The following is a 26,477-nucleotide window of genomic DNA, read 5'->3' on the forward strand; positions in this document are numbered from 1 at the left end:
TTCTATTGCTACTGCTAGCACACAACATGCAACAGAAGGCATCCCTAGCAAGCCAAAGAGGATTTCTCCAAAATAGCCTGACATTGTTTTCATAGACTTACAAAGAGGTCAGCTGTATTCTGGGCTTTAGCGAGAGCAACAGCCTGACAGCTCTATTATTTTACCTCATTAGATGTTCCTGATGTCCTGCTTTCATTTGTTTGAAATCAGGGCAATGGCAGGATTCACTTTTGTGGTGTAACATTTCCCCTCTTGCTTTCTGGGGAACAGAGATTCCCTTTGTTCTACAGTTGGCTGATCAATTTTGAAGAGCAAGAAAGATTTTCAAGATATCTGAAACTCACAATCTAACTGAAAAAGAAAACATTATTTCTGATTTGTAAAGATACAGGTTCCCAGTGGATAGCAAGACAGAGCCAAAAACCATGTACATCCTCCTCAAATAAGTCCCAGACACATTTCAGCCATAAGCAATAAGTAGATCAATGGTGAAAAATCAGGAGACTCCACCCTTGGAGCTGGATAAACCCTGAAACATCTCCCTTTGAAAGTATCTTCCATGTCCCACTGAAACCTCTTCAAGAAGCTTACAGGATAGAGTCCTCAGTGATTTTCAAGGTGATCTGCTTGCATGGCTCTCCTTTCCCACCAGCTCTTCCAAAGCTCCCATAGACGATCTCTTCTCATCTCCCCATCACACGCCCACCTGGATCTCTCCTTTTCTGGGAAAAATACTCTGAAGTATGACATTCAAGCCAGGGACTAGCTGCCTGGGGTCACTCTTGTGGGGTGTTCCTTTCCTTCAAGGAATGGAAATTACTGTCCCTGTCAATCCTGAGAACTGCTATGGGGGGTGTGGACAGCCCCACCTATGTCCCTCTCTCCTTAGGGTGTATCTGGGGCAGGCTCATCACCACCTTGAACACCTCTCCAGACCCAGATCCTTGCTGTAGCTGTTGGATGGCTGGCCTGCAAAGATCTTCCATGAAACATGCAAAGACCCAAAAGCCCACAAGAAAACCCAGAGACAGCTGAGAGATTCTCCTCTTTCTCTCCCATGCCATGGGTCAGATCCTAATTTATAATCTCTACTACCACACCAAATACTGTTGGTAATTTGGGAGGGACAATTGCAGCATGATCAAGCTTTGCAAAGCAGCTCAGCAGAGCCAGGATTAGCACATAGACGTGTGCACCTCCTGGATAAGTTTCTGAAGTTCATACTAGTTTATGTTCTGTGATAAAAAAAGGTGGAACTTCTGCTCTCCTTTCCAGCACGTACACAAGGCACAAATGGCTGCATATAGGAGGAGAGCAGCTCTGTCGAGCAACTGTGATGAGTAAAGCTAAATTTAACAACTGGCAAGTTGCCTAAATTCTTAAAAAAGTTCATATGCTTTGGCTCTGTTCAATGGAGAACTTGTTCTCGTGTAAAACTGCACTGGCACCTAGTGGCTTCTGAATTCATCACAGCACCTCGGGGTGGTGTGAAAATCTCAAAAAGGGCCATTCTTGTTGTATGTGAGCAGCAGATGACAGCCACAAAGCTGTTTGAGAGCGAGTAACACAATGAATGGTGCTCAGCAGCATTCGTCACACTGCAGCACTTGGAGCTGTTGAGTTGTACAGAAATAAAAATTATGAAGCTCTCCAAACACTCCCTCAAAACTTAAATAAAGCTGTGCCCACTGGTGACACAACAATAAGTCAGCTTGCCATGGGGAACAGTGCAGATCTCTGGGCACTGGTGTGACTACCTATGTCACAGGTGAGACACCATAGTTCTGGCTCTTGACACCTCCTGTAAGAAATACCAGCTTGTTAAAAACACTCTTTTGGGTTCAAATGTTGAAGTTCAAGAGATAAACATGAGTTGTACAAGTACTACATAAAATTCCACTGTTACTACAATGCAATAATCCAAACAAAAATATCTGAAGCAATGAAATAAACCATTGTAGTGCTGCCTGGGCTAGGAAATGAAGTACTGTTTCGTTTTTCCAAATGCATTTATTCTCAAAAGCACCTCCATGCAATGCCTTCTGTTTATAAAGTGTAAGAAAATAAGCCATCAGAAAGAGAATGATGGTTATATTGGGATCCATCCAAGGCAACACTGCTTTCAGACCAGAAAACTCTTCCTGTATCTTGTAAAAATGATCCAACTCTGTTTGAATGGGCTGCAAGGTATTTTACTGTGCATGATCATGCAAGAAAATGTGAGCAGAGCAAAGTGGGGAAAAAAATTGCAAGAAACTTTCAGATTATCCTGTGCTGCTGAACTCATTTCAGGGACTCTGCCACCACTGGCAGAGTCATTCTGCAGACAGAAGTGGGGTGGATGGACCAGTGGGGTAAGCTGTTTGAAAAGGACATTAAGAGCACCTTTGAGGATTTAATTCCCTGTGTTGTTCCAAAGCTCTCTTTTCTGACTCAAAATCACAATTGCTTCAGATAGGAGTCTCTGAGACTGACTGCAGATGGTTTAAAATGAATAATTCATTTTCTCCTACTGATTTTAAAGAGAGGAAAAATTATCTGACTGATGATTCTCTGAAGAAGTAAAGAGATCACATACAAAATTAATATACATTGTTGGAGCTTATTAAACATTTACAATTGTTTAGTCATGAGACACTACAAGAATCGTAGAATCAGAGAATGGCTTGGGCTGGAAAGAACCTCAAAGTTCATCCATTTCCAATCCACCTGCTGTGCACAGGGTTGCCATCCATCAGATCAGGCTGCCCAGGGCCATGCAGCCTGGCCTTGAACACCTACTGGAATGGGCAAACTCTGCCTGCACTTCACCACCCTCCCAGTGAAAAATTTCCTTCAGATATCAAATCTAAATCTCCCCCCTTTTTTTTAAAGCCATTCCCCCTTGTTCTATCAGACCATATAAAAAGTCAGTCCCCCTCCTGTTTATAAGCTCCCTTCAAGTATCAGGAGGCTGCAGTGAGGTGTCCCCAGAGCGTTCTCTTCTCCAAGCTGAACAAGCCCAATTCCCTCAGCCTTTCTTCATAGAGGTGCTCCAGCCCTCTGGTCATCTTCCTGGCTCTCCTCTGGACCTTCTCCAACAGCTCTGCATACTTCTTGCGCTGGGGACCCCAGGCTTGAATGTAATATTCCAGATGGGGCCTCGCAAGGGCCAAGTAGACAGGGACAATCACCTCCCTCTCCCTGCTGCCACCTCTCTTTTGATGCAGCCCAGAATACTGTTGGCCTTCCAGGCTGCAAGACCACACTGCTGTCTCATGTCCAGCTTTTCATCAACTGGGACCCCAAAGTCCTTCCAGCTGGGCTGCTCTCAAGGAGTTCCTTTTGTAGAGTTTGTATTTCCCATATCTTTCCAATTTAGAGATAAGGATGTGGTGGGGGACCTTGTCAAAGGCCTTGCACAAGTCCAGATAGACTACATCAGCTATCCTTCCTTTGTTCACCAGTGCTATCAATCCATCATAGAAGGCCACCACATCGGTCAGGCACAATCTGCACTTGGTGAAGCTGTGCTGGCTGTCTTGGATCACCTCCCTCTCTTCCACGTGCCTCAACATAGCTTCCAGGAGGATCTACTCCATGACCTTCCCAGGCAGAGATGTGAGGTCCAGCATCCTGTAGTTCCCTGGGTATTCCTTTCTCCCTTTCTTGAAAATGGGAGTGATGTTTCCCTTTTTCCAGCAACCAGGAACTTCACCTGACAGCCACAACTTTTCAAATGCGATGGAGAGCAGCTTGGCAACCACTTTAGCCAGTTCATTCAAAACCCTGGGATGCAGGTTGTCCAGCCCCATAGACTTGTACACATTGAGCCTCATGAGGCCATCTTGGACTTGCTCTGCTCTTACAGTGGGAGGGATTTTGCTCTCCCAGACCCTACTAAGAGGTTCAGGCATATGAGGTCTGGGGATACGAGATAAATGAGAAGTGTTGCTGCCAGTGAAGACTGAAGCAAAGAACTTGTTAAGTACCCAGTCTTCTCCATGTCATTTATCAGAGGAGGTACACTCTCCTTGGCCTGTCTCTTCTGACCAATGTACCTACAGGATCCCTACTTGTTATTTTTCACATCCCTTGTCAGGAGCATGTGCCTTTGCTTTCCTTATCCCATTTCTGCAAGTCAGCATGGCATCCTATTATTCTTCCCAGGCAACACATCCCTGCTCCCAGTGTCTGTACATGTCCAACTTTCCCCTTGGTTTGACCAGCAGGTCCTTGCCCAGTCATGCTGGTTTCCTGCAACCACTGCTTGTATTCTTTTATTGGGGGACTGAAAGATCTTGTGCATGTCTCCAAGCCAGAGGAAACAGAATTCTTCCAAGGACTTATCCTCTAACCCATCCATGGTTTCCCTGACTCTAGAGCTCTGCAGTAAGTCCCCCAAAAGCCTGAGGAGCTGAGATAATTGTTTTCTGAAACACCACTCTGTAGCACCTATTGTTTATTAATTCAGAGAGTGAATTGCCCAAAGGACCTAGAACATAATGAAATAATAGTCAAACCATTCTAGTGAGTATCTATCCTGTTTTTTGTCTGCCAAGGGCCCCAGGTCCTTCTCGGCAGGCCTGCTCTCAAGTTCCTCTCATAATGTTTCTGTTTTGGTTGCATTTTCTTTTTTCTTTTCTTTCCTTTTCACATAACAAAGGAGTATTGCAGCAATCTAGTAACTCTTCTGCTACACTCTACATTAAGTTTTGACATTGACTGTTTGAGGAGAGATGAGAGCGTAGGTGTACAGTGATATGGCTGTGGTCCTGTGATAGCAGCAGGACAGTCACAGTGGAGGGGTGTCATGATGCTATAAAAGGGTTAGCACTGCAGCTCCACACCCTAGAGGTCTTTGGCGAGCACAGCACAGACCTCCTAAGGGCCATGGCTCAGGTGATCTTCATTGCCCTGAGTTTACTGGGGATCTTGCAGAAGCCTGATCTGGAACTTCTACATGTGGATGTGGATACACACAAGAGCAGCGTGCAGCAGCTGTGTCTGGCCATGGCATGGCTGCTGCACGGTATGGAGCAGGGGAGCCAGGAGCAGAGCGGGGCGGCGGAGGGAGCTCTGCTCTGCACTGCCTTGACACTCTGGCAGTTCTGGGACTTTGCTGGGCTCCTTGTCAGGCTCCTTGTCCTGCTGGTCAGGATCTGCCGGTGCCTTGAGAAAAGGAGAGGGAAGCCAGAGAGCAGCAGGAAGTCAGAAAGCTCCTCAAGCAAGGAGAAGGACAGTGAGGCAGACAGTGACTCTGATGAGATATGCGACCTGGGCAGAGTTTGGGCCAGGAGCAGCCAGTGGCCGACACTGTACATGGCTGCCAAGCACCAAATATTGGAGGAGCTGGTGGACAACCTTCTCCGGGCCTGCTGAGGCCTCTCCTGCCACAGCTTCATGCCCTGGCTGCAGCAAGCCATCAGGGTGGCCTGGGTCTATGAAGGATGGAGCAACCCTGAAGAGAACACTCTCTACCGCCTACTCATGCCCCTGAGGCCTCGCCCCAGGCACACCTTCCACCCAGAGCAGAGGAGATGTCGGCAAGGAAGTCCTGCCTGCGCGTGGAGCTGGAATGCACCTGCACGAGGGAGCAGCTGCTGGGGGACATGCTGGGCTTTCTCCACCACACTCAGGACGAGCTGAGGGGGAAAGAGGAGCCCAGCCTCCTAGACAGCTTCTGCAAGGGCTCCTATCTGCACAGGGAGAAAACCGCCTGCTGGTTCCAGTGCCAGATGCAAGCAGCTTGGTGGCACCTGCCTCAGTCACGCGACTGCTGCCTGATAGTGCTACCCTCCCTCAGCTCCTGCAAGATCAAGCTGACCACCCCCTCCAAGAACATCATCTCCACTGAGATGGCACTTGGGGTGCAGCTTGACTCGGACACCTTCCTGAGCCTCAAGGAGGCTGAAGCATGGCACAGCACAGCCAGAAATGTACCTTGGTGTGCTCACCGAGGGCAAGATGGAGAACCCGTCTGTCCCAGACACTCCCTGAATGCCACATGGGGTCACTTCTCAAGCTTGCCCAGGTCCCTCTGGATAGCATCCCTTCCTTCTGCCATATCATTTGCACCGTTCAGCTTGGCATCGTCTGCAAGCTTGCTGACAGTGCACTTGATCCCAGTGTCCATGTCACAGATAAAGATATCGAGCACCAGTCCCAAGATGGAACCCCTGTGGACACCACTTGTCACCAGCGTCCACCTAAACACAGAACCATTGACCCCAACCCCCTGGATGCGACCTTACAACCAATTCATTCACTGATTTTCAGCGAAGGCCTCATGTGGATGAGCTGCATAGGAGAAGTTCGCATCGAGGGACCCTTCATAGAAAGGTAAAACCGCGGCAAAACGCCGCGAAAAGAGCCGTTGAGACGTGAGGGAGCAGCCCTGAGGCGCGGCGGTGCTGAAGCCCGTGGGCTGAGCCGGGTGAGACTGCGGTTGCCCCCTGCGTGCATAATGCCTGCCGCCAGGGGGCGGCGCGAGCAGGGCGGGTCGGCAAAGCGCGGAGCCCCAGAAGGGCGCGGCGTGGTGGTTGGCGGGCAGCTCGCGCGCCCTGCGGGTTAGAGGTTCATGAGGTTTGGTTGGGCAGGACCAGCTCCATCGGCAGATCTCTGAGTGCTGACTAGCCAGATGGCTTTTGCTAAACGTGTGTCCCAACGTTTGAATGTCCCAGCACCCGTTGCTCTCAGTGTAGTCTTTAACAGTCCATTGTATCATTCAGTGTTCTAGAGGCTGGAGCATGATAGGGCATGTGATATACCCACTGAATGCCATGCTCTTTGGCCCAGGAGGTTATGAGAGTGTTTTGGAAGTGAGTCCCATTGTCTGACTCAGTTCTTTCTGGGGTGCAAGACTTAATTTTCAAGACCCAGGATAGCATTTCAGGTGGTGGCACAGGATATGTTTCCAGGCATCCAGTGGTTTCTTCCACCATTGTAAGCATATGGCGTTTGCCATGGTAAAGAACTGGATCTCCTGTGCAGGCCCCTTGACCTTACTTTGCTTGATGGCAAAACTGGCTTTCAGAAGGATTTTATTCCCCTTGAGGATGCTGAACAAGGCTTGTTAGGCATGGGCCAGGTCCCAGCATGCTGCATTGATTTGTGCCTCTTTAGGATTGCCAGGGTGATGGCAGATCTTTCCCAAATGTTCTACTAGTTTTTCATGATTCTGCAGCTGTTCGGAGGTGAAGTTTTAAAGCCCTGGGGGTGCCCACGGCTCTAGGCACCTTCCCATACCATCCCACACTCCCTGCCACTCAGATCTATCCTGTGTAAGGGCAAATCTCTGGGTTATTCTTAAATAATTGTTCAATCTTAAACATAACCTGAAAGACATTCACAACACACTGCAATAGGAGCACGCTAGTTTGAACATCCCACAAATATTAAAATTTCTCAAGAGCTATTGTAACTAGTCTAGGAAAAGGAGGAAAATGAAGGAGAAAGGGATGCTGAGGAACTGCTGGAAAATGTACTTCTCTATCTCCTCAACAGCTGGGCTCCCCGAGGAGACCAAGCAAAGCATGCAATTACTAATAGCCTCCACAGTGTGGTTTCTGAAACCCAGAGATGACTGCAATGCCAAGTATACATACATTAGTTTCTCAGCTGCCATTTTAACCATGATATAAGCCAAGACCACACAGAATAGCAAAACAAAAACTTTAATCCATCCCCCAGAGATGACAAACCATGCAGAAGGGAAAATAAGCAGTAAGCAAGGTGCTACACAATATAGTTCCATGAGAAGACTCTCACGAACTCCATAAATAGGGGGAAAAAATAACTTGTGACCAGCAATTATCAAACTACCACAGCACAATGTGTTATCACAGTCAGGTCAGATCTGCTGTTATTTCAACCCTTCAAGCTCTGTGCTGGGTGCCAAAATGACTGTGGTGGTTCATCCTGGCAGGTTGCTCAGCACCACACAGCTGTTTGCTCACTGCCCCCTTCCCAGAGGGATGGGGGAGAGAATCAAAAAACAAAGTAGAAGTCATGGGTTGAGATAAAACTATCTACTAAGGAAAAGAATAATAGTTATGAGAAATATATGTATGTGAATGTATATAAGTGATACACAAGCAATTGCTCACCACTTGACAATCAATGCCCAGCTAGCCTCTGAGCAGAGGAAGAGAGAGAGAGGAACTCCCACCCCCTTCAAAACTCCTTCCGCATGATGTCATAATGGTATGGAATATCCCTTTGGCCTATTTAAGTCAGTTGTCCTAATTCTGTCCCAGCTGAAACTAAGATATCTTCTTTTCTGATGTTTTGGAAATTCAGCAGTTCTTCCCAGCTATATGGACTGAGCTGTATTTTATGGACTATTTTATTGTCTGGATTAGGTCTCATTATGCATTAATTCTCTCTGAGAGCCTGTTCACAATCAATAAGCATTTGTTTAGTGAGTAAAGAAAAACAGTTCATTTTTTAGTACAATAAGAATCAATGAGATCCATCTGGGACTGGTACTATTTGAATGAAAATGTATCAAACTAATGAGGCTGAATTGCAGGTAAAAGTCAAAACTTAGCAGAAAGCTGAGTTTTGCACAGCAAAGGACAATGAGAAGCGCATGAGGGACAACAGCATTTTTCCTACAGAGGAAAAATGCCACAGAAAACCTCCCAGGTGTTCATTTGAACATCACAGGTGTAAAATCTACTGTTCAAAGGCAACAGTTCCTTTAATGAACATGGTTGGCTACAGATTTGTAATTTCAAATGCTGTGGATGTGCCTTGAAATGGATAGAATTGCTTGAGCAGTCTCCTGTAGTGCCCAAAGTACTGGATCCTGTAGATGCCAGGCTCTGTGCCGCTAGGAATGTGCCATTCAATTGTCACGTTGCTCTGGCCAGATGACCCTTTGGTCCAGTAAAACCTAGAGGGCAAACCCAAACTGGAGTCAGCAAGAAAATACATTTGTTTTAACATCCCAGGAGCTTACATTGGCTAAACTAAGTGGAATGACATGAACGTGCTCCAGCTAAGTATATTTTAAGAGCTTCTATTACTCTTTTGCTTCTATTACCCATTTGCTCATATATTTAGGCTATCTAGAGCAGCAACCAGCAAGCCAACCCCAAGCTCTATGATGTGCTGCAAAGCCAGACAGTCTTTTCCTATAAAAAACCTACTGTTGTCTGGTCCTTTTATTTGATATCCTACCCATTAGCACAATACAAAGGGTGGATGGATGTGGGCTGTGAACAAATCAAATATCAATCCTCCTCCAATTCTTACTCTTTGGTATACCACTCTCAAACTTACAAGCCTTCATTGCAGAAGATGTACCAAGGGGAAGGCTGAGTGTTTTGTTCTAGACATCTTAACCAAACAAATGTGGACTGATACATTCCCAAAGAGCACTGTCTGAAGGAACAAGACCAACCTAATGTTGGATTAAACTCAAAGCCCATGTAGAGACTGTGAAGCAGTGAAATCTGTTAGGGACACAGACCTGGTGTCCCAGGAGGCATCGTTCTGTACCACCTGCCAGCTCCCTGAAACACTGGTGTATCTCTCCACTGTCAGGAAGTTGTGTTCGGTCTGGAATAAAAACAGGAGAATTGGCTGAACTGGCTGAATCAGATGCTGAATGAACAGGCATGTCCCTTCTCTTCTGTGTCATTTCAAGTGGAGAAGGAGCTATGCTTCTGAATTTAAACTTACAAATGAGGCAGGGAATATGTAAAGTTCTTGACCATTAAAACAAGAATGGACAGGTGAGTTATTAGCTATCAATTTCTGTCTAAGATGACTGATGGAGTGAATTATTTACATTTCTAATTTTCTTCATCTAATTAAATGAAGGCACTGGACAGATAGCATGGAGACTAGAGACCACTCTTGCTCCAACTGGAGGGCATTTTATACTGAGAAAGCATCTGGACTGTTGCATGGCATAAGTACCTTCAACTTCAATAGTGTGAATAGATCATGGATGGTCTATATATGACCTTGAGTGTGGATTTCATATCTAATATGTCAAATACAAGCCAACATGGTCTCTAACAGACAAAAGTCCAAAATAAGGACTTGGATCCAAAAACTTTATGTTGGAGTGAACTCCCAAAGAACATGCCTATAGGAAGAACTGTCTTCTGAACTTCGGGCAAAACAAAAAGCACTGGAAGCACATGATCTTACTCCTTTTGAAACAAGAACATAAATGAGTTAAATGCATAAGACAGATGCACTGACTAAACATTAACTAATCCTTAGCATCTCCAGCTCCAACATCACTGTGTTATATTTACCATGTTCTCTGCAGAGTTCCTGGGGTTTGCACCTACAAAAGTTACTTTGGCAACTTCTCCCTGAGGGGAAAATTGAAATTTACATTAAAGTCCGATCAGCACAATGCACATTAATAACATCCTTTGAAGATGTCTTAAGAGTACTTTTTTTGTTGTTGTCTTAGAATAATTTCACTTGTTGCAATAGCAGCGGACAATTTATATTGTGAACTGGTATTTTATGCCTTCCCCTTTCCTGGTTGTTGGACGAACACCACAGCACAAAGAGGGAAGGAAATAGGTGAAATTTTAAGAATAACTCCCTGCCTTCTTCCTGTGTTACTGCTGGACACTGCAATGAAATGAAAACTCTTGTTCTGAACACCTTATCTATATTTTAGATAATGAGAACTGAACCCTTTCTGACATTTTTATTTCATTTACATTCCATCCCAGACATCAAAGGTGACCTGATTTCTGCTTGTAAAGAAATCACTGTACAACATTTGACCACTTCATTATCAACAGTTACTTTATGTAGAAGCAGAAGGGGAAATCTTCATGATGATTACCATGGGGACTTATTTTTCCCTTCATTCATTTTAACCACATTCAATACAATGACATTGGCAGGAAATCTCTGTCTCCTCTCCGCTACCCTGATCTGAAGAATGCTACTGCTTTGTAAAATTACTAGTGTGTTTAACCATTTTGCAGAAATAAAACTTAATGTTAAAGGAGTAAGTTTGGTTCATTACCAGAAATAAGGAAGAAGGGAAGCATTTTGAAGGAGCTTTTAAAATTCAAGAGGGCTCTCTGACCTTGTGCACATGTGGAAGATACCAAAACAAAGTGCACAACACATGCATGGATGGTTACACCTAAAGTCTGCTTTTTCACCCATGCCCAATAAGAGCAATGATGTCTTTTTGGTTTGAGATCACCACAACTGTTTAGAAAATCAGACATTTTAGCAAGATAATTAAGCATTTAAAGATTATTTTCTAAACAAGTTTTAGCAAAGGCTTGAAGTTCTCACCACTCGATACTGTACATTCACTTCTTGAAGCACATCCCCAAATGTCTTATTCACTGGTGCTCTATCAGGAGTGACAGCAGGCACCAATGTCAGGCTGGTTATGTTGAAAAGAGGGGGCTCAGGGCCATTTGGCAAGTCCTGCACTGCATTCTGTTGGAGGGAAGATGTGTTCATTATACATAAGTGCGTATAACCACTCTCTCCACTGAGAATCATAACAGTGCTCTGGTTCTTTATCCAAGTACATATCCAAGCATATGGCATATAGAAAATTTTGATTACCATAGCAATAGCCCTTGCAAGTCCTCTGTACAGCTGGATGTAAGCGGAAAGGGTGTGCGGTCCGTAAATAGTCGATGCTGCCTCATATCGTTGAACCTAGGAAAGGACAAAGTTGGAAAAGGAGGGCTGAAAGGACTCTTGAACAATGTATGTGTCTCATCCAACTGCACCAAGACAAGAACAGTACTGTACCTGTAAACGGTTTATTTAATGATTAATGTTTCATTTATAATCCTTATTTAAATAGTTGGTTTCCTGCACCTCAATCCCCTTACTGCTATGGGACAGCCCCACTGCTAGCCCAGGTATTTCTGCTGTGACTAGAGGTAATTCTTCTTTGTCCTATCCATCACAAACAGGGAGAACCAGCTGTCACTCTTCTGTTTCTCATAGCTCTTTCACTCTCTCAAAGGCTTATAATGTAGGTCTTTTTCCTTCCAACTCCTTGATTTGGACAATCCCCGCTCTCCCAACCTCTCCTCCCAGATCAGAATATCCAAAATCTTGGAAATGGTTTGCAATTTTTCACTTGCACCATTTTATCTGGTCCAAAATAAACAAGGTTTTCTTGGGATTTCTGTCACAGAACCTTCAGCTTTTCATAGCAAAGGAAAAGTACTCTATGTGTGCATAATTTTACATTATCATCCCGTATAGGAAAAACTGAACCCAGTTACCTGGTATTCTTCATAGGTGGTAATATAATGGGTGTAGACATTACAAAGACCCGCAATTACAATATCCATTCCTGCTGTACCATGAGAGCCAAATTCCTAAGAAAGGAAATAAATAAACTAATATAATAATAATAATAAATAAATAAAAATTATAAATAAAATAAAAATAAATAAATAAATCACTAATCTTTTATCAACTTCTAAATGCACAATCATATTGTTATACTGTACTGTTATTATTTACTAGGGCAGATTACAAATTTACAGTGGGTATGAGTCTGGATGTTCATGAAAGCCACACTGCAAGTGTATTAATGACTCTTTTTCAATTTCCACACACAAAAAAAAGAGGAAAAATGACCTCATGCTCCAGTGAATACAGTAAATTTAAGGGTGTTGTGAAGTCTGTATTCTTCCAAATACCTTGGCAATATAACAATGTGAGTTAGCCTCAGTGTGCTTTGGGAGCAGGAGGCAAGATTAAGTATACAGACCAAAGCTGAGAACAAGATGTATCCATCATGAAAATGGAAAAAATACATTTGCCATTTTTTCCAAACGTTTTTATGCTGCAACACTCTAGTAGAGATTAAGGAGCTATACCTCCCCATCACTGAGACAAAATTTCTATTCGCATCAGTTATGCCTGGATTTCAGTGCAGCTACTTGATTGAAATCTAATCAGTTTGCTTCTTTTGGGGAGGATGTTCATTTCTCTTGCATGTCAGTAAGTGCATGCAAAATGAGTGTGAAGGAACCATGAGAAGGAGAGCCCTGTAAGACATGAGCTGAGAGGGGACAAGGGAAAGATCAGGAGGATCCAGAAATGTGAAGCTGCAGGTGCAGTGTCCTCTCAGGAAGACTTCTTTGACAACTCACACTTTTAACAGCTTCCTGCAGTCTGCGTCCCGACATGGTCCTAGGAATGTTAAGGGAATAATGTCAGCTTACAGAAACTGAGGAAACTAAAGTGGGAGTCATTTGTTCACCACACAGCACAACAGGGCAGCAGGGAGGCCACCAGAAACTCACTGAGCAATTCATTTCCATCTCATTCATTTATACAATGGAGAAGTGAATGGGAATCTCCAAAAAACCAGAGAAGACAGCATACAAGCAACTAGGTGCAGTGGACATGTATGTGTGGTGCCTGCAGAGCTATCATGTATATGGGGGACAAATTTTAGCCTGTTCTCCCTTTCTACAATAGAAGTGCTCCCAGCTGTGATAAGTGGAACAAGAAATGCATACGTAAATTCTCCAGGAACAGCAACGATTGCCAGTGATCCAATAGCAGCAAGCTGAACATCTACAATGTCAGGGTGCCAGGGGTGAGGCCAAGTCATCTGAGATGGAAGAAGATGATGATATGCCTATTACAGGAGAGTAACAAAAAAGATACCCCAATCTAGCCCTGGCTTCAAGCCACCCCATAGCATGGACAGCACCATCCTTAAACACCACTGAGCAGCATTTCAGCTTGGAAAAAAGCTACTTTAAAAAAATCAGTGTCTATTAAAAGGAAATTGAGAACAAGAACGTGAGAACAACATGGCTGTGGAAAATGAAATGCAGAATCCCACCCAACATGGCAGGCCCAGAGCACACATGCTGGTCTGTCCTTACCTCCCCGGTGCTAAAGAGGATCGGCTTGGGTTGGTGGCAAGCCTTTGTTTCATTGGATGGCTCTCCCAGGAGCTGGTCCCGGATGTTGTCCCAAAATGGGTCCCCTTCTACTGAGCCTGGAGGAAAAACAACTCTTAAACACAATTGCTGCGCAGCCTCTCCAGCAGCTGGCTGACAGAAGTCTCACATATTGCCCGCCCCTTTCTTATGCCAGGTCAGTTGTTTGGATTCCAACCATCTCCCTTTCTGGAGTGGTTTGAAATGCCAGCTGTGCATCAGGGCAATGAGAACAAATTGGAAGGCTGCCCTGAAGCAGATCTTCTTCCTCCCCATTCTACGTCCAGAGCTCCCCTTCCTGCAGGGCACGGCCACATCCTTCTCCAGGAGATCTCTGATGAGCACAGACAAGCTTGTAAGGGGCTGTAAGGCCACACCTTCCTCAAAGCATCTCTTTGGGGAATGTGGCTCAATGCACTATCAATGTTTTCTAGAGAAATAGTAGGTTTTGAATCTGTATGAGACATGCCCCACATCCTCCTTATGTGCACAAAGCCGCACTGAAACCCACTCCCCAGATCACCTTGTGTGAAGTTGAAAGCCCCCACTCCATCTATGGTCCCTGCAGCAAAACTATGTCCCAAGGCTGGTTTGCATGTTTTAGCCTTAAGCAAAAGGGAGAAAAAAAAAAGAGAGATTTTAAAGCCCCTTCCCACCAGTTTGTCACATCTCACTGTGAGATCTCAACCCTTCTTACCGTGTGTGTGGCATTGAGCTGCACCTGGACATTGCTCATGTTGACCCACTGGTGAGCGGAGCGGAGGGGCCCAGTGAGCTCCTGGACAGCAGTGGCGTACAGCTCCTAGGGGACACACCAAATCAGCACCCCGAGCAAGACAAAGGTCAGGGCCTGCTGGAGTGGGAGACCTCATGAACAGACAGAATTCCTCGAGGAAGGAGAAACTGCGCACCTAGACCTTGTGAGCTTCAGCTAAAAGAGTCATTTCTCCATTCTGTTGACATCTTTCAGTGATGCATGAGCATGTTTCCCAGGCTCCATCACTGTTATCATCTCAACTCTAAACTCTACATGCCTCAGCCCTGCGAGCTTTCCTATCCTGAGCATCACAGGGGTACACTGCAGTCACCAGTTCTGTGCACAGCTTTATTTTCACCACTAAAGCATGCACCTGTTCTACCTGGATGATGATTTTTCTTCTAGCTACAACATTTTAACCTCATCTCTGTTAGTCAAAGAGTAATAGAAAGAAAATAAGAAAAGCGAACGTCCTAGTACAGGAGCTCATAGAGTATCTGCACCTCTCACATTCTAGACCAGCCAGAACAAATGTTGTCTGTAAGAACCACTCGATTGCATTCATTGTATTGAAACACGAGGACTTGACTATGCATTACTATATGGGTGACAGCTCAGTCATTCAGCTCTTCAACAGGTGATTTCTCTGACATGCTCACCTCTAACAGGAATGTAGCGCTGCCAGAAGTTGTACAGGTGCATGCACAGTCAAGCATGGTAGGATGAGCATCTGTTGGGTGTTTGAACTAACACATTTAGGATTCACATTTGCATTAGTTTGAGTTTGTCATGCCAATAAGTGGCCTGTGATGGTGTCCTGGAGCTCTTCAGGAGTCTCCAACACCCCTCGTTTTCCCATCTGATCTCTCTGAGCTGCATGCACAGGGAGGGGAGGTTATAAGGGAGCAATGCCCTGATTGTGCAGCAGAAAGGAAGAGATTAAAACCTCAAAAAACCCTTTTCAAATTGCAAGGCCTATGATGGCCAATCTAAATAGATGTGTGCCCTTTCCAAATAATAGGGAAACTTTCTTTAAGTATATAAACATGGATTTTATAGAAATGTAAAAGAAAGAGCAAGTACAAGAAATTTGCTCAGATGAATGCACATTTGTTTTTGTAATAAGAGCATTCAGGCACATCTGTAAAGCAAAACATCTCTCACCTTTGCCTTCGAGTAGATATTTTTTGCGATAATTCTTGTACTGTCGAACATGTCAGTGCCAGGTCCCATGGCCATGCACATTGACGCCTGTTAAGAAATGTGCTTAAATGATAGTGACCTGTTAATATGGAGAGCATGTCGCTGCCAAGTGGGTGAAGGCACAAGTGATTTTCTTCACGTGGGAATTAATAGCTTCTTGTTAACCACATAAACGTAGGAAATCCGGTTTTAGCACTACAGCAGTTTTGCAGCATGACACATTTGGATCTGGGCTGACTGGTCAGAAAATAGGGAGGACAACACATGTTATGTTTCTAAAAGGGATGCCCAGAGCAGTTCCCAAAGGAGTCCTTTTGTTGTATTAGGCGTGTTATGGGGCATTTGGGCTGTAACGTGGAAGGCCCTTCCCCATATGCTTGCTATTGGTTCACCTACTTTACTTGAACCTGTGTCGTAAGAAGGAGAGGCTGTCCTTCTTTGTTTTCATAACAAGGTGTATAACAACCCCGTATATGGTCTTTCGGAAGTAAGAGGTCAGAAGCGGGAGATTTAATATGATTGGCCAGGAGCTTGCATGAGCTTCTAGAACAGTCTAGTAAAAAGATAAGAAATACTATATAGTCCTGTAGCTTTTACCAATAAATGCCATTTTGCTGCTCATCATATTGATGCTACGTGCAGTTGCTGGCCAGGAACCGGGTTTTGGTTCTCTACGTGCAAGGGTAATACGTAAAGGGTCGCTGGAGTTCGGTAACACCTTTACATGCAGAATTGTAGAAAAACACCACACACTGCTGTATTTGGAGTTCCAGCTCTAGCTTCCTCCTTCGTCATAATTTACGTGGATCAAGCAATCCATACATACCCCCCCAATGGGACAGGCACTCTGAGGGTTATCACATGATTCCCCTGTGTTAATGCAGAATGGACCTTTGGTGTTGGGTGACACATCCCCAAGGTTGGAGGATGCAAAGGCAGCAACAAAAGAGCCCTGTGAAACAGAGATGTGGTCAGATGGGTTTTAGTGATGTGTAGTGATTGCAGACATTGCCGGCATTCTTTCCCTTGGGGCTGCAAGTGTGCAATCTACATCTTCCTTCCATGTGGCCCTGCAACCCCAGCTCTGTGTGTTACTGATCACATGCTGAGGGCTCACTGCAGCACTCTCATCTAGGTTTTCCTTCTGCCAGGCTCTCACCATGACAGATTTATAGGGTGAGAGCCAGAGGATATGGGTGCCGGAGGTAACATCAAGAGCAGCAATGCTGGGTGCACACCAAGTGTGGCTGAACTCAGCTCTCAGCTTATCTTCTTGTTTCACCCCTTCTGGAGATGGCATATGTCAACACCAGCTATTTTCCTAACTTACCAGCTCTTTAGTCACTTGTGAGACTGCTAGACAAAATATGTCCAGCCAACCATACAGCTGGATGGCAAATCCTGCAAACATCCACACATACCTAGCCTTGTGTGCATGTCAGCTTGCACCAACTTGCACCCATAACTGTGCACTATGTCAGGGGAAATAATTCTTTCTAAAGGAGCTGTGTTTGCATCTGGACACATGAAGAACAGGAGACAGAACCAGCTGGAAGTCACAGGGAACAAGTAACCAGAAGCTTGATCCTACACAACATATGCAGTGTATGGGATCTAGTATCCCACAGTTGCCTTTCTGGTGTTTTCCAGTGTTTCCAGTAGTAAATAAATCAAGGGGTGCGTCCTCAACCTCCTTTTGTTGCATTTACCCCACTGTCCTATTTCACTGCTCAAGGGTACCCTCTATGGACCATAGAAAGCATCATGTCCCCTCTCCGTTGGACTTTTTTCCCCATTATTTTCAATCATCTGAAAATGCTCCCACCTCTCCAGGAAGCATGCCCTTGTTCTTCTCCTGCTCAAACAGGAGAGATGCGTAGCCCATGTTGTCGCTGTTGATGAGATGGTTTGTGTTGTTCATGCTGACTGGGTGCACAGCAAACCAGCTGAAGAGAAGACACATGTAAGGAAATCCATTATCTAAATGCATCTATCTAAATATTTCCAATTGACTTATGGGAATTTTCTATGGGGAAATAAAAAGCCAGATCACCAGTGCCCAGGGTTGGATTAACAAGGGCAGAGCTATTCACATCTTCTTCCATTATGAACAGAAGGACTCACAAAGAGCCAGATCATGAGTGCACAGGTGGCACTGTAATCACCAGAGCCACTGAGAGTTAATTCAACCCCAAATTATCTCCAAGATTCACTGCAGCTTGGAAAGGCCCTCCCGCCACGGATGAAACTGTTTTCAGCAGATTGCTCAACTCTCATTGGACAGAGTTTGCCAAACAGCACATGTTTAATGATTGTGCATGACAGCCAGTGGGACAAGAACATACCATAAGACTGTTGAGCCTTGTTTTTTTCTCACCCCACTGACTGCGACATGAGTATGGGGAAAATCACAGAGGAAAATGCTCCTAATGCAGTCTGACTCAGTTCTGAGTTCTGAGTGGAAAAATCACACCACTGGCTTCAGGACTGCCTCTGACTTCAATGCCCCAGCCTTGAGCTCTGAACTTCGAGCAGGGCAAGAAGATGTGCTGATAGGATGGGTGTCATAAAAAGGGCATCAGGCACCCAGCACCAGGAACAGCATGCTTTCAGTGAAATACAGGGTGTTTAATGATATAACCATCAGGAGTCCCAGGGGCTGGCAGTGTGATCTTCCAGCCCTGTTCTACACTGCAGAGCAGGATGAGCCTTAAACATCCAACATCTAGCTGGTAGGAGGTTTCTGCACCCCTACAAGGGAAGGCCAAATCTGGTCATCTTCTCCAGGCTCCTCTGCAAGCCACAGTGTAAGAGCCATGCCCAGAGAAGTGCTCATTGCAGTTCCAGAGCAGATGAGAGACACTGACCTGGTTTATGCCCTCAGGGGCTCTCACCATAACTTGTTCTTCCCTCAGAGACCCTCTACTGACCATCTGGGGAGAATGGTATATAGGAAAGTGCTGTAGACCTACCTGAAAAGTGGGAAGGCTTGTGCAAGTAGAGAACTACAGAACTGCCCCTGAACCACAGTCTTGGCGTTCTCTGGTTTATGTGAATTTGGAGAGAAGAGTGTTACTTCAGTAGTCAGTACCTGATGAGTCCTAGGTCATGTCCATTCTCATCTACCATCTTCAGCATCACCATTTCTTTATCTGTGTTGGCTGAGTACCTGGGACAAAGAAATGGAGAAATCACATTAGCACCAGGGCCACAGTCAAACTTCATGCTGTTAAATCTCCACTGGGCTGAGCAAGAAAACAAAGAGGATATTACAGATATTAGCAGGACATGGTGAGACTTTACAGGGCCATCCTAAAGTAGCTGTGAATATAAAGCAGGAAGTGTGGACACTGCTGACCTCAGGCACTGCTTCCTTTTGTGACGGAAAGTGCATTTTAATGCTGTCTGACATACTTGTCTATGTATGTCTACATACTGTCTACTAAGGACATTGTTTTTCTCTTGTAGTTAATAATGCACAAGCTCACATCCTTAGCCAATGCCTCACATGCTTGGAGGGGACAACCACAACTTCCAAGCTCACAAGTACAACTCCTATTTGGAATGGAGACTCCAGAGGACCCAGGATGGTGACAGTGTCATTCTGCTGTGGACTTGCCTCCATATCTGAACCATCCTATAAATGGCCAGGAACAGCTGGCTGCAGATACAGCTGGGTCCCAACACAGTGTCTCTCTCATTTTTGAGGAAAGTTTACCTGCTACGTTCGGATACTGGATTCTGGAGATACGAGTAAGGGCTTCGGTTGATCTGACTGTTTTCTACCATGCCTCTGTTTAAAAAAAGCCTTCCTCTCTTCATGTTCTGATGTGCTATATCAATGCTCTGAAAATCAGAAGGGCAGGGGATATTAGTCCACAAATGTAAGCAATGTATGAGATTATTTGGAAAACTCCCTCCCTGCTTGATTGTAACATTTTCTTGGGATTTGGGGAGCTTTCTTTGCTTTGCTTTTCTTAAATTGCTGAAAATCTTAGAAAATTAAAAGCATAAAAAGTAACATTTCAAAATTAGCCACAACAGCCTCTTTCTAAAGAAAGTCTCTTGTTTTCTGATCTGATCTCATTGGCAAGGGGAAAACCACTTCTGAGTGTATTTTAAGGCAGGGGTTGGAACTGGATGATTTTTAAGGCTCCCTCCACCCAAACTGTTCTGTGATTTAGAGGTTGCTTTGATTTAGAGGTGCTTCGTCCCCAGCATGATTTTAAGGTAGTACCATGAACATCACAGCGAGAGCTCGGTTGGTCACAAATGCATCTCCCCTACCTTTTCTGTGTTCATGGACTTTTGTGTCACCCGTCCAGGTGACCCCTACCTTTACAATGCCCTTCACTATAGCATTGAGGTTTGGTTTGATCAGCCCTTTGCTAGTGATCCAGAAGAGTGTGTATTGGAAGTAGCCACCAGGCCCCGAGTGTGTGTGGGTTCCGCTCAGGATGACGTTGTCCCTTTGGTACAGCTCGCCATACTTGCTCTTCAGTTCCTTCAACACCTAAGGGAAAAGAAGTGGTCCTAAAACCCCTTTTTCATGTCCAAGGGCTGTGGGGATTTGTATCAAACCCTGCAGTAAACCCAGCCTCTCTTCTGGCTCCTCGCTCCTCACTTTCCACCTGATACTCCTGTACCAGAGGCCAAACAAGAAGTTTGCAGTTGTTGATTAACTATTATACTATTGTTGATTAGATATTATACTATTAAATAATACTAACTAATTAATTTAATTTTTAAATTAATATATTTATATATTTATATATAATATATTTTATATTTATATATTTAATTTTTAAATTAATAAATTAAATATTAATTTTAAAATTAATTAATACTAATTAATAAATACTAAAAAAAATACTAAAAGTGAAGACCTCTGTGGCCAACTTGCAGACCACACCAAGTCATCCAGGGAGTCTCCACTTCTCAAGGATCTCCTTTCATCCTCTGTGGTGCTAGAAACCCAGATTTACACAGGCACCAAGTGACACATGTATTTTTGATCATTTTTCTGCTAAGAAAAGCCTCATTTGCTGAGGAATCAGCATCTTTTCTTCAGAAGAGACAGGACATCTCTCAAGATAGTGATGCAGAGGGATCCTCAAGCAAACAGTCATAGAATCATAGAATCATAGAATTAGCTAGGTTGGAAAAGACCTACAAGATCACCTAGTCCAACCATCCACCTACCACCAATAACCCCACTAAACTATGTCTCTCAATGCTATATCTAAACGTTTTTTGAACACCTCCAGGGACGGTGACTCCACCACCTCCCTGGGCAGCCCATTCCAGCGCCTGACCACTCTTTCAGAAAAGTAGTATTTCCTAATGTCCAGCCTAAATCTCCCCTGGCGCAACCTGAAGCCATTCCCCCTCGTCCTGTCACTAGTTAGAAGAGAGAAGAGGCTGACCCCCAGCTCACTACAACCTCCCTTCAGGCAGTTACAGAGAGTGATAAGGTCTCTCCTGATCCTCCTCTTCTCCAGACCAAACAATCCCAGTTCCCTCAGCCGCTCCTCATAAGGCCTGTGCTCCAGACCCCGCACCAGCTTCTTCGCCCTCCTCTGAACACGCTCCAGGGCCTCAGTGTCTTTTTTGCAGTGAGGGGCCCAAAACTGGACACAGTACTCGAGGTGGGGCCTCACTAGGGCTGAGTACAGAGGGACAATGACTTCCCTGCTCCTACTGGCAACACTATTTCTGATCCAAGCCAGGATGCCATTGGCCTTCTTAGCCACCTGGGCACACTGCTGGCTCATGCTCAGCCGAGCATCGACTAATACCCCTAGGTCCGTTTCCTCCACACAACTTTCCAGCCACTCTGCCCCAAGCCTGTAGCGTTGCCTGGGGTTGTTGCGGCTGAAGTGCAGGACCCGGCACTTGGTCTTGTTGAACCTCATCCCGTGCTGCTATATTTGTTATTATTTTGTAGTGACTACAGCCTTAATACTAACACCAGCAACCACTCAGACCTTGCAGACTGATTACTTCCAGCCACAAACCTCCAGCCTCAGTCTCTGGGACACCATCCCTATGTCAATGCTGACGAACACCACTCTCCTGGAGTCGTTCGGCTCTGCCACAATGAAGGCTCTGCTGTAGAGGCGTGTGAGAAGTCCACCACCCACCTGGTTGGGATTAGCATAGCCCATCTGGAAGGGAAGAGCTCCATCAGACAAAATATAGGATGTGTTCATTTGCATGTATTTTTCTAAGTATGTTTTCCAGAAGATCAGAGAAATCTTTCAACTCAGAGATGCAACTATCTTGCCTTTTGATTACAAGAGAATTCGCCTAATGATTAAAGAAGACAACTATTTGCTAAAGCAGAACTTGTAAGCCAGAAGTTCTGGGAAAAAAAAAAAAAAAAAGAAAAAGAAAAAAAAACACCACAACACTTAGAGATGATGAAAAATCAGTATTTCACTGAACTTCTGAGTAATTCCCCATACATACCAGAGGAATTTCTGCTACGGGCCCTGTGCAGTCTGCCCGACCTACACCCAGTAAGTAGTTTCCTGAGCCACCAGTTGTTGTTGGTTTCTGGGTTGGTGATGGTTCATCATAATCTATAATAAGAATAAATAGGAAATGTATTTAATACGTAGGAGATGGTGGATTTCAACCACTTAGAAATCTGCTGGGAAAACAACATGCTGAGCTCCAAGAGATCCAGGAGTCCCCTGGAGTCCATTGACAACAACTTCAGGTATTGGACAGACCCACCAGTGGTGAAGCGTTGCTGGACCTGGCACTCACCAATGCAGAGGAGATCATTAAAGACATTAAGATCAGAGGCAGCTCGGGCTGCAGCGACCACGCACTGGTCAAGTTCATGAACTTGACAAATATGGGCCTGGCAAAGAGCGGATTCAGGACCCATAACTTTGGGAGAGTGAACTTCAGTTTATTTAAGGAATTGTTTGATGAAATTCCCCTTAAAGACAAAGGAGTGGAGCAAAGCTGGCTACTCTAAACAGTATTCTAAAGAGTTTTCTAAAGAGTAAAGGATGCTTTTTTGATACAGCAAGAGTTCTCCATGCCTCAGAATAAGAAAGCAGGCAGGGGAGGCAGAAAACTGGCTTGACTGGGCAAGGAGCTGCTGGTCAAACTGAGGGAAAAGAAGGGCAAGTACAGGCAGTGAGAGCAAGGACATGTCACCTGGGAGGGATACAGGGATGCTGTGCAGACATGCAGAGAAAGGATTAGGAAAGCCAAGGCACAGATGGAACTGAACTTGGTGAGGGATGTTAAAAACAACAGGAAGGGGTTCTACAGGTACATAGGTCAGAAAAGACAGGCCAGAGAAAGTATAGCCCCTCTGATAAATGAGAAAGGAGAACTGGCTACAACAGATATGAAGAAGGCTGAGGTACTTGATGAGTTCTCTGCCCCAGCTTTCACTGTCAGTCAGGCTTCTTCTGCCTCTCATATCCCTGGACCTCATATCACTGAACCTCTTTGTGGGGCCTGGGGGAGCAAAATCCCCTTCACTGTTAGGGAAGAGCAGATAGGAGATGGCCTCATGAGACAGAATGTGTACAAGTGTGTGGGGCAGATGACATGCATCCCAGAGTTCTGAAGGAATTTGCTGATGTGGTTGCCAAGCTGCTCTCCATCATATTTGAAAAGTTGTGGCTGTCAGGTGAAGTCTCTGGTGACTGGAAAAAGGGAAACATCACTCCCATTTTTAAGAAAGGGAGAAAGGAAGAACTGGGAGCTACAGCTGGGGAGTCTCGCCTCTCTACCTGGGAAGATAATGGAATAGATCCTCCTGGATGCTATGCTAAAGTACACGTGGGATGAGTAGATGATCTGAGACAGCCAGCACAGCTTCACCAAGTGCAGATTGTGCCTGACCAATGTGGTGGCCTTCTTTGATGGAGTGACAGCATTTGTGGACACAGGAAGGGCAACTGATGCCATCTACCTGGACTTCTGCAAGGCCTTTGACATGTTCCCCAACACATCCTTACCTCTTTGATTTGAAGGGTGGAAAAAAATTACATGGAAGGTCACAGACAGAGGGCTGTGGTCAATGGCACTATGTCCAGGTGGAGGCCGGTAATGAGTGGTGTCCCCCAGGAGTCTGTCTTGGGACCGGTCCTCTTTAACATCTTCATCAATGACATAGATTATGGGATTGAGTACATCTTCAGTAAGTTTGCTGATGACATCGAGCTGAGTGGTGCAGTTGTTACAGCAGAAGGAATGAATGCCATCTAGAGGGACTTTGATAAACTCAGAAGGTGGGCCCTTGTGAACCTAATGAGGTTCAACAAAGCAAAGTGCAACGTTTTGCACTTGGGTTGAGGTAATCCCAAATATGTACACAGACTGGGAGAAGAACTCTTTGTGATTATCCCTGCTGAGAAGGATTTAGGGGTTCTGGCTGATGACAAACTGAACATGAGCCAGCACTGTGCACTTGCATCCCTGAAGGCCAATGGTAGCCTGGACTCCATCAGAAGAGGGGTGGCCAGCAGGGACAGGGAGCTGATTATTTCTTTGTACTCTGCCCTCCTGAGGCCCCATCTGCAGTGTTTTGTCCAGACCTGGGGCTACCAACGTAGGAAAGTTGTGGAGCTGTTAGAGAGGGTCCATAGAAGGGCTACAAAGATGCTCATAAGGCTAATGCACCTCTTTTATGAGGATAGGCTGAAGGAGCTGGGCTTGTTCAGCCTGGAGAAGAGAAGGCTGTGGAGACACCTCATTATGGCCTTCCAGTATTAAAAGGGAGATTATAAACACGGGGGAAAACAACTTTTTCCACAGGTAGGTAGTGATAGGACAGGGGGGAATGGTTTTAAACTAAAGGAGGAAAGATTTAGATGAGATGTCAAGGAGAAGTTTTTTACTGAGAGAGTGGTGAGGTGCTGGAACAGGCTGCCCAGAGAGGCTGTGGATGCTCCATCCCTGGGGCTTTTTAAGACCAGGTTGGACGGGGCCCTGGGCAACCTGATCCAGTACTTGATCTTGTGGTTGGAACCCTGCCTGTGGCAGTGGGGCTGGAATTTAATGATCCTTGAGGTCCATTCCAATCCAAGCTATTCCATGATTGTGAGATTAGTGGCCACAAGAACAAGCAGAATTAGGGTCAGAAGAGTCAATGTAGCCTTTGCAAAGGGCATCTGAATCCTGCTAAACATCCCTACAAGCTTAGGAAGCCCATGGACAAGGGATCCGACCGATACACAAAGTGTCTGGACAACATCACAGAAGGAAAAACACTGAGGGTTAATAAATAAGTAAGTAAAGTCTCTGTGCTTCAGGAAATACTCCAGCCACAAATCACTGGAGGCTGAGATAACACCATGGGAAAATATTTGTGTGTGCTTAATCTGCTCTTCCTGCTCAGCTGGGGTTGGTCTTCCCACCATGCCCTTTCCTAGGCTGTCATGTAAAACAGAGGAGAAAAGACATGTTCTCATTGGCCACAGACTGACCACAGGAGCAGCAGAGATTGCTCATGCTTAAAGCAACATGAAGGAAGAGGATTCCCATTAAAACCATTAAAACCACCAATACTCTATGTCTTCTGAGAGCTACAATGTAGACGGAAATCAACCATGCAAATTTCTTCTGTGTTGCAATCTAAAAACTTGCAGAAAGCATGAACTCCATCCAATCTGAGAGCAAAATGGAGAAATTGGAAGTTTTAATTGCTGATGCATCAGGCAATGCTTTACGAACGAGTTCCTACAATGCGGAAGTGCATGAAGCTTCAGAATGTTCCGCCTCTGCCACCAACATTTTATTTCTTCAAAGGATAAGAATGGGGTATATTAGAAGTAATATGAGGGTTCTTTTGGGCAGGTCCTGCCACCCAGGTGCCCCATACCTGGTGATGGTGTTGGAGGCATAAATGGTTGGTGATGGTACTGTGAACACTGCGGTGCATCCCATTAATTTAAATTGCAGGTCCAGGCACACAGCTCATGGACAACATGCTCTGTGCAACTGGCCCAGGAATGCAGACTTGCCCCTTAGATTTCTCCTTCTCTGGACTTCAGTACAATGCTTCATTGCTAATTTGACTTTTTTTTTTTAGTGTCATTTTAAGCTTTCCAAAAAAGCAAACAGCTTCATGTAATGAATGGACTGATGGGATCTAAACACATGGCCACAGGACATGTCATGCACATGCCACGTCGCACATGTCATGCACATGCCAGTCGCATGGAACTGGGAAGAAATGGGGATGGTATTCAGATTCAAGCAAAAATCATTGACCAGTGCAAATAAGGAGCACATTTGTAAAGGCTTGAGTCTGCAGATGATTTGGAAACGAGACACCACCATGTCGTTGTTTCATTTTGGTAAGGATATCACTGGTTTCTGCTTTAAAAAGAAATCTGATGATTGTGCACCACTCCCTCCTGCATCCTCCCTCCTCCCCAGCAAACCCTCTTGAGCTGGACCAAAAGAGCTCAACTTGCCATTGCTGGAGCTGCTCTCCCCAGTGACAAAGTGAAGGACGAGGAGTGCCACTGTCACCGCTGTCATCAGGACCAGGAGAGTGATGAGGACTACCTCCAGGCAGGAGTAAGGGCGCTTGGACTTCTGTCTGCACATGGCCCTGTGAG

At 45.1% G+C, this 26,477-nt stretch overlaps 1 protein-coding gene across 1 annotated transcript; it reads right to left on the reverse strand.

Annotated features, from left to right (window-relative positions):
* Positions 1-7,638: 7,638 nt before the first annotated feature.
* On the reverse strand, positions 7,639-26,477 carry ASAH2 (N-acylsphingosine amidohydrolase 2). The gene is made up of 20 exons (XM_021381862.1): positions 26,331-26,477; positions 22,348-22,460; positions 21,894-22,043; positions 20,213-20,389; positions 19,595-19,722; positions 18,968-19,045; positions 17,702-17,822; positions 16,703-16,828; positions 15,838-15,924; positions 14,614-14,718; positions 14,440-14,521; positions 13,860-13,975; positions 13,485-13,579; positions 13,113-13,152; positions 12,234-12,329; positions 11,557-11,652; positions 11,275-11,424; positions 10,257-10,316; positions 9,458-9,546; positions 7,639-8,878 (listed from the first exon to the last, which is right to left on the reverse strand). Exons 1-20 carry the CDS (start codon positions 26,464-26,466, stop codon positions 8,701-8,703), a joined length of 2,223 nt encoding a protein of 740 aa, XP_021237537.1. The 5' UTR covers positions 26,467-26,477; the 3' UTR covers positions 7,639-8,700.

The sequence above is a fragment of the Numida meleagris genome, unplaced genomic scaffold (assembly GCF_002078875.1).
Source record: "Numida meleagris isolate 19003 breed g44 Domestic line unplaced genomic scaffold, NumMel1.0 unplaced_Scaffold119, whole genome shotgun sequence".
NCBI lineage: Eukaryota > Metazoa > Chordata > Aves > Galliformes > Numididae > Numida > Numida meleagris.